This window comes from Mandrillus leucophaeus, unplaced genomic scaffold (assembly GCF_000951045.1).
Source record: "Mandrillus leucophaeus isolate KB7577 unplaced genomic scaffold, Mleu.le_1.0 Scaffold403, whole genome shotgun sequence".
Lineage (NCBI taxonomy): Eukaryota > Metazoa > Chordata > Mammalia > Primates > Cercopithecidae > Mandrillus > Mandrillus leucophaeus.
In genome coordinates this window covers 2,055,405-2,064,154 of record NW_012104288.1, presented here as the reverse complement: position 1 = coordinate 2,064,154, position 8,750 = coordinate 2,055,405, and the positions used below count along the sequence as shown (strand labels likewise).

General features: G+C 35.7%; 1 protein-coding gene across 3 annotated transcripts in view; it reads right to left on the bottom strand.

Moving 5' to 3' along the window:
• The window catches only part of IPO11 (importin 11), a 262,132-nt gene that overhangs the window by 179,953 nt on the left and 73,429 nt on the right, over positions 1 to 8,750 (bottom strand). For all 3 annotated transcript variants that reach the window (XM_011992135.1, XM_011992136.1, XM_011992134.1), the window contains 2 exons: positions 5,100 to 5,148; positions 2,834 to 2,904 (listed from right to left, as the gene is read on the bottom strand). In XM_011992135.1, the coding sequence (XP_011847525.1) occupies positions 2,834 to 2,904; positions 5,100 to 5,148 (120 nt within the window). The remainder of the gene's footprint in view (positions 1 to 2,833; positions 2,905 to 5,099; positions 5,149 to 8,750) is intronic.

The window sequence follows — 8,750 nt, the reverse complement described above, 5'->3', positions numbered from 1 at the left end:
GAGAGGATGTGGAGAAATAGGAACGCTTTTACACTGTTGGTGCGAGTATAAACTAGTTCAACCATTGTGGAAGACAGTGTGGCAATTCCTCAAGGATCTAGAACTAGAAATACCATTTGACCCAGCCATCCCATTACTGGGGATATACCCAAAGGATTATAAAATCATGCTACTATAAAGACACAGGCATACGTATGTTTATTGTGGCACTATTCACAACAGCAAAGACTTGGAATCAACCCAAATGTCCATCAGTGATAGACTGGATTAAGAAAATGTGGCACATATACACCATGGAATGCTATGCAACCACAAAAAAGGATGAGTTCATGTCCTTTTGTAGGGACATGGATGAAGCTGGAAACCATCATTCTGAGCAACCTATTGCAAGGACAGAAAACCAAACATCGCATATTCTCACTCACAGGTGGGAATCGAACAATGAGAAAACTTGGACACAGGGTGGCGAACATCACACACCCGGGCCTGTCGTGGGGTGGGGGAATGGGGGAGGGATAGCATTAGGAGAAACACCTAATGTAAATGACGAGTTAATGGGTACAGCCAATCAACATGGCACAATTATACATATGTAATAAACCTGCACATTGTGCACATGTACCCTAGAATTTAAAGTACAATTAAAAAAAAAAAAGAAAAAAGAGACAACCAGACATTGTGTGCCATATTGCATGTGTGCATGTCATACAATACACAGCAATACTTATAACATATTCTTGCCATCCCTGCCCTATCCCCACAAAAAAAGCCTGCAAGTGACTAAGCCTCTACATCTAACTACCAACTTATAAGAAATATGGGAGGAGAACTGTGGAGACTAAAGAACATGTTTAAAAACGTATATGGAGATAGAAACAATCAAATTCAAAACATGAAAAAGTACAGAAAATTACCTGTTACCTCAAGAAATAATAGCAAGGAAATAACTTTGGAACAGATGGAAAGGGAGCTAATGCAACTTGAATACTGATTCAAACAAACTATAAAGAATTCATGAGACAATCAGAGATATCTAAAATCTGACTAGAGATTTAAATGACATTAAGAAGCTATCACTATTTTTTAAATACAAGAATTGTGTTAAGATCCTATTTAAAAAAAATAAAACAGGCCAGGTGTAGTGCTCACGCCTGTAATCCCAGCACTTTGGGAGGTGGAGGTGGGTGGATCACTTGGGCCCAGAAGTTCGAAATCAGCCTGGGCAACATGGCAAAACCCTATCTTTACCAAAAATACAAAAATTTAGCTGGGAGTGGTGGCAGGTGCCTCTAGTCCCAGCTACTTAGGAGGCTGAAGTGGAAGGATCACTTAAGCCCACAAGGCAGAGGTTGCAGTGAGACAAGATCACAACACTGCACTCCAGCCTGGGTGACAGAGTAAGACTCTATCTTAAAACACACCCATGCACAGAACAAAACAAAACAAAACCCTACCACTTAAAGACACACACTCAAATATTTACAGATAATGCTAGATAACATCTGGGATTTGATTTAAAATAACCAGCAAGGGTGGGAGGGGAAAGAAGCACACAGACAAAGTAAGACTGACTGTGGCCATATGTTGGTAATAGTTGCTGAGTGATGATGTTATGAAGACTCAAAGTTACTCAATTCTATTTATAGTAACTTCATCCTATTTTGAAATATTCTAATTTAAAAAGCTTTAATAAATTCTTAGAGATCATAAATATGAATCTCATAAATGAAATTGCTTCCAACATGTTATGTAAAGTAGAATTACAGATACCGTCTATCTATGTCATTACCTTAAGAAAGAGCTGAAAGAACTGAAAAATCCCACAGCTAAATAAGTGTGTTTTCTAAAAGAGATCATCCAAATAATGCTCTTTAACTTTTACTTATGTAATTGATATACTGAGTAGGGACTGTGAGGTAGCAGAGCTGCAGGCAAGTGTCAGTGATACATACTGTATAGTCCTCTTTGACTAAGCACATCATCCTGTTTTACTTTGCTTTGTGTTTTTTTAACAGAGAATCTGAGTCAATTTGACACTGTATCTTGGAAGATTAGGTGAACTTCTGTTGTTGAGGCTACTTGGAACAAGAAAAACGAAGACAACTGAAACTAAAGGTAATTACTACCTAAAACGCAAAGATTAAAAAATAGCTCATTTCTGCTCCTTTTCTCCCCTCCCAGGGAATAAGCAACCCCTCCCCTATTATCGAATCTTTAATTAAAAAGGGAAACAGATTACAGATTTAGGTATTCCCACCTATCTTCAAGTACCTATTTTACTGCAAGTAGTCCCCAAGCTAGGTCTTTCTAACTGCTGTAACCCAATTTTTGCACTTCTCCCAATCCTTCAAGCCCAAAATTTCATAAAAATTAATGTTTTAAAAAATGTAATTATACACACTGCCTACCACAGTGCACCCTCTATAATTCCACTCAAAAGATACTTAGTATGGACGAAGATAGTCTGATGGTCATTCTGAACATACTGACTTCCTGTCTGCTACATTTGATCTGCTTCTAGCTGAACTGCATTGCTATCTTCATCTCCACTTTCTCTGGTGGGTCAAAGAATAACGAGCTTTGGAAGAATCAAATACTCTAATATTAGAATTGATTTTTTATGTATCAAGGTGACTTACACTATGACATGTTATATAAATTTAATTATTATATGTATTCTAAAGTACATATAAAAGCAATTTTTAGCTTTCCTATAAGGAGTCAGAACATAGGTTTCCTTACACTAAAGGGAAAATAGTTATAAAAATATCATTTTCCATTCTAAATTTGAATGTGCATTATATTTGAGAAAACAAGTTTTTTAAAAACTTACCACTTTAGTAAAAAGAATGATGGTCTTTTCCAGTCTATCTCTACACACATTATCTGTACCTATACTTCTACCTGTTAAAAATACATTTCAAATATTAGAAGTTAATAATATTCTGTAAGTTCACAACCAAAACAACATCAAAACTTTTACAAAAATAATATTGCTGGTTTTATTTTTCCATATTATGCATTATGAATTCATTATTTAAAAAGCAATACCAAGATTTACACCGAATGACACAGTAGCCCTCTGTGCCACATTATACAAAATTAATCCTAATATATGAACTGAACTCACTTTTATAGTAAAAGAATAGTCGTTTTAGCAACGAATCATGGATAACATTTAAAAACTAAATGTCATAGCTGAAGTACAACACACATGTGTAAAATAAAGCACTCAAGGAGTAACATACTCATTATCATTTTTCCTGTATCTTCTGACAAATTGATTCTGATAATTTCCCTGGCGTGATTTTTTTTTGTACATTCAGAACAATGTCCACCAGCTCATCAGCTACTCTGCTCTCTAATACTCCTCATATTCTGTTTGTTCATTTGTCTTATTCTCTCCTGGAAGGGTTTGTATTCTTCCTTCTGCCACGCCCACAAGGATGGCCAGAGAAAAATGACTATTTTTAGAAAATGTAACTTACACAATATGAACATTCCTATTCATCTTTGCATGCATAGTACCCAGAACAGTGTCTGCCAAAAGGCTCAACAATGTTTTACTAAATTGAAACTAACATAAAACAATCAGTAGCTCCTTAAAAGAGAGTAGACTAAGATATCTTCTCAGGATAGCAAATCCCCATACACACACATACACACAATTTGTGCGTGCACACATGTGTATGTCCAAATAAAGGTGCTTACAATCACATGGAAGAAGAAGATAACAAACAGACCACCAGTAAAATACAACACAAATATAAATGCTATAGTCTCTCACATGGGATAGTAAATAATAAAGGATGCTAAAGATAAGCCAGTGGAGGTTAATGAACAAGGGATTTACAAAATGAAACTGTCAGTTAAGGAAATTTATATCACAGTGATATGCAGCAAATACTAAAAGTGAAAGAGTCTACAAGAAGTCTAAACAGGATTTGGCATATAGTCTATAGGTCATATTTGTTATACATATGACTGTTGTGAACATCTGCCTGGAAAGGGGTAGCCACAGAAGAAATATAGAAAGGGGAAAGAACACAAAATAGGTTTTTTTTTTTTCTTGAGACAGCATTTGTTCTGTCACCCAGGTTGAAGTGTAGTGGTGAGATCACTGCTCACTACAGTCTCGACCTCCCAGGCTCAATCAATCCTTCTTGAGTAGCTGGGACTTCGGGCACACACCACCATGCCTGATTAACTTTTTAATGTTTTTTGTAGAGACAGGGTTTTGTCATGCTGCCCAGGCTGGTCTCCAACTCCTGGGCTCAAGCGATCCATTCGCCTCAGCATCCCAAAGTGCTGGTGTTACAGGCGTGAGTCACCATGCCTGGCCTCAGGGAAATCTTTTTTTAAAAATCTGTTTTGGTCAGGCAAGGTGGCTCACACCTGTAATTCCAACACTTTGGGAGATGAAGGTGGGCGAATCGCTTTAGCCCAGAAGTTTGGGACCAGCCTGGCAACAAGGCAAATTCCTCTACACTCATTACCAGTGCAGTAGTCTCCTCTTAGTTTTGCCTTCCCCAGTATCAGGTGCCTGCAGTCAATCACAATCCAAAAATATTAAATAGAAAATTCCAGAAATAAACCATTCTTTTCAATTGTGCAGCATTCTGAGTATGGTGATAAATCTCAAGTTGGCCCACTCTGTCCTGCCCCAGACGAGAATCCTCCCTTTGTCCAGCAAACCCCAGCTATATACACTACCCGCCTGTTAATCACTTAGTAGTCACTTTGGATATTAGCTCGAAAAAGCATAGTACACATAGGGTTTGGTACTATCTGTGGTTTCAAGCATCTGCTGTAGGTCTTGGTTTGTAGTCCAAGGAGGGACTTCTGTATATGAGACAAAGGCTAAGCTTCTAACTTAACTTCAGAAAGTTGATACAAAATACTCATTTTAGCTACATATAGGATCTCTGCAGCTATCAAGTGCTCACTCAGGGGGGCAATTTGACAAGAGACACTTTCTCCAGATTTACAAGTGCGCAACAGAAGCTATTAATGAATAAGTATCTATTAATCCCTCATTAATCCTAGCTATTAATGAATAAAAATTCTACAGTAAAAAGGACTGCAATGAAAGTACTTACTGCATTCCAGAAACTGTTTTAGACGTTCAAATATTCCATGTAAAAAACCCTAGAAAAGAATATTATTTGAAATATCTCAATTTACTGTTATAAAAATTTACCTTGTACCTTTTTCAGGGATACTAAAACAAATCTATTACATCACTTTAAAAAGTTAGCTGAAGAAAAATAAGTTAAAATTAGCTAAGCAAAAAACAATTCACTATTATAAACAAGGAAACAACTATAGTATTTCACCTCTTCAATACCTCATTTAGTTACATAAATCACTTTGCAATAAATAAAAAATGACTTTCTAAGCATCCTGTTTCACTAAACACTCTCTATTCTCCTTACTTTGCTTTAATTTTTCTTCACAGGCTTTAAATCCCTTGAAATACTGCATTTGTCCATTTATTATGTGGCTCCTTACATTAGAATATAAGCTCCTTGAGAGCCAGAACTGTGCTCTGTTTACTGCTTTATCCCAGAATCCTGGAACTTTGTTTGGCAATAATTAAGTATTCAAAAAATGAATGCATGGTACCAATTATTTACACCACAGTTCCTAACTCCAAGTATATGACACATTGGTCCTCAGATACTAGTATTAGATAGGCATCAACATATACCAGCTAGGTCTAATGGACCATTATTTTTGAAAACATATTCTAAGATACGTTTTGAATAATTAACAGGAATAAATAAAAATAGTGAAAAAAATTAAAATTTTTAATAAGAATTTAAACATAGCAGACATCTTTGTATCAATAAATGTTGGCATACAAACATCATAAAAGATGTCATACACTCTATTAGCAAATGAGGTGGTCTCGTTTTGTCATGAAATACTGGATGATGGTGGCTTTCCTAGAAAATAATTAACTCTAGAATGCCACAATTCCTCTCTATCCTCAGAAATATATTGTTCATTCATCAATTCTTGAGTTTGAGAAAATTCAACTAGGATACTATTATCTAAAGACTTAGTGTCTGAGATTTTACTTAGACAATCAATTTCATTGTTAACATTAGAGTCAAGAGTACTGCTCTCAGACTCTAAATACCCGTCCACTGACTCATCAAAAAACTAGTAAACCTTTTCCTCTGTCAATTTCCTTCCCTCTCTGTCATTTTAGGTAGAAAATGTAAAATTCTGAATTCTCAACTATATTAAATAAAAGCTAAAAGCAGAGTAAAATGAATGTTTCCAGTCTTCCTTTATACTTTTCCAGAAATGGGACGCAATACAATCAATACAATTTAATTGTGTTATATTAATTTAATTGGCAACACAATTAAAAAAAGAAGAAAACTTCAGGATGACAACTTCACTACTGCATCATCTTCCATTTTCATACGATTTCTGTCTTTTTAAAGCATAGCTGACAGTAATTTATAATGAAAAAGTAACAACAGAACAATGAAACAGCAAAAGGTTTCAATATAAAAGAATAAGATCACTAAGAGATCCCATGTCTCTTAAATTTATAAAAGGGTCCAATAGTCCCATTCTCCAAAGAAAGTAAAAAATTATAAATGCCACCGATTTTAAAAGCCATCATATCAAGGTGCCTGCCTTCAGAGCCCAGAATCTCACCACTGTCATGTATCGTTTCTTTAGCATCTTTTAAGCTCTCTGTTGTTTTTAAGATTTTTAGGCCAGGTGCAGTGGCTCACGCCTTTAATCCCAGCACTTTGGGAGGCCGAGGCGGGCGGATCACCTGAGGTCAGGAGTTCGAGGCCAGCCTGGCCAACATGGAGAAACCCTGTCTCTACTAAAAATACAAAAACTTAGTTGGGCGTGGTGACAGGCGCCTGTAATCCCAGCTACTCAGGAGGCTGAGGCAGGAGAATCCCTTGACCTTGGGAGGCAGAGGTTGCAGTGAGCCAAGATCACGCCATTGCACTCCAGCCTGGGCGACAGAGTGAGACTGTCTCCAAAAAAAAAAGATCTTTATATTATTTGAAACGTTGTCCCTAATTTGTTAAGATTTTATCCTCTAATTGATTGATATACCTTAATTGCTAAAATAAGACATTTATAACTGAGTAAAGGTTGACATATAATTTATGCAAACAGAAGACTCTTAAGGCAAAGCTAACGCTCACAAAATATCAATGATAGCCCAAGTAAACCACTATTTCACCTCATAGGAATATAAATCAAATCAATTCATTTTCACTTAAAAAAAGATAAACATAATATTCTAGTTAATGAGAGTAATATTGTATATAATTCCTGAGGCTTTTGACATATTGCTTCTAACATAAAGGATTTATTCATTAAACAAATAACTATTGAGAATTTACTATATAAAAAAGACTGTTCCAAGTTCCGAGTCACAGTGAATAAAACAAAGTCCCTGCCTTCATGGAATTTATACATTCTAGGGAGGGAACTGAAAGGGAGTTGTCAAGTTGGTTTCTTGATCATCTTTTTTGGCAGTATGGCAATTAAAGTGTATCTGGATTTAAATTGAGGCTTGATATCTTTCAGCAATTTGGTAATACGTATCAATACTGTGGAGGTGCATATGCTTAACCCAACATTTTCAATTCTAGGAATTTATCCTAAAGAGATTAGAAAACCACATAACAGTTACCTAAATGTTCACTCCATATCTTTTATCAAAAATGAGAAACTGAGAACCTATATGTCCATCAACAGATAATTGTGTAAGTACATTATAAGAATCCTATATTAATATCTTTTTTGTAAAAAATTAGTCTACTGACACTAATCATATGAATGTACCATACAATCATTTTAAAAATAACATGTAACAATACAACTGACAAGGGAAAAATATCTATAATATGCTTAGTTTGTTTTTAAAATGCAAGTAAGGAAACAACAAGTAAATATTATCCCATTTGTATCAAACTGAGTGAGAAGGTCTATCCAGAATAATATGCATAAAATGTCTTCAAGGATATTTATAAACTTCAGCAGTATCTCTGAAGAGTACGATTATAAGCGATTTTTTAGTTTCTTTTTCTGAAATTTTTAACTTAAATAAAAAGTATGTCAATTTTCATAAAATGAAATAACCATCATATTACGATGACGTATATTAATTGGTTTTAAACTCTTTTAACAATAGAACAATTACTTCAATCAAATCTCATCAATATACAAAAAATTCTATTTTTTTAATGGCTCTGGTCAAATCTAGTAGGGGAGACCTAAAGACCTAATTAGATTTGTTTTTTCCTCAACTCCTGAGCAACCCCCAAAGCAACTTACAAAAAGCAATGTTTTACCTGAGCTAAACTTACTGTGAATACTAACACAGATCTAAGTATAATAAAAGGCCACTTCATCTATTTAAAAAAAAAAAAAAAATGCAGCTAGGCCAAGCACAGCCACGCCTGTAATCCTAGCACTTTGGGAGGCCAAAGAGGGCGGATCACTTGAGGCCAGGAGATCGAGACCAGCCTGGCAGAAATGGTGAAACCCTGTCTCTACTAAAAATACAAAAATTAGCTGGGCGTGGTGGCACATGCCTGTAATCCCAGCAACTTGAGAGGCTGAGACAGGAGAACTGCTTAAACCCAGGAGGCAGAGGCTGCAGAGACCCAAGACTGCATCACCGCACTCCAGCCTAGGTGACAGAGCGAAATTCTGTCTCAAAAAAAAAAAAAAAAAAAAAGACATACCTGAAACTG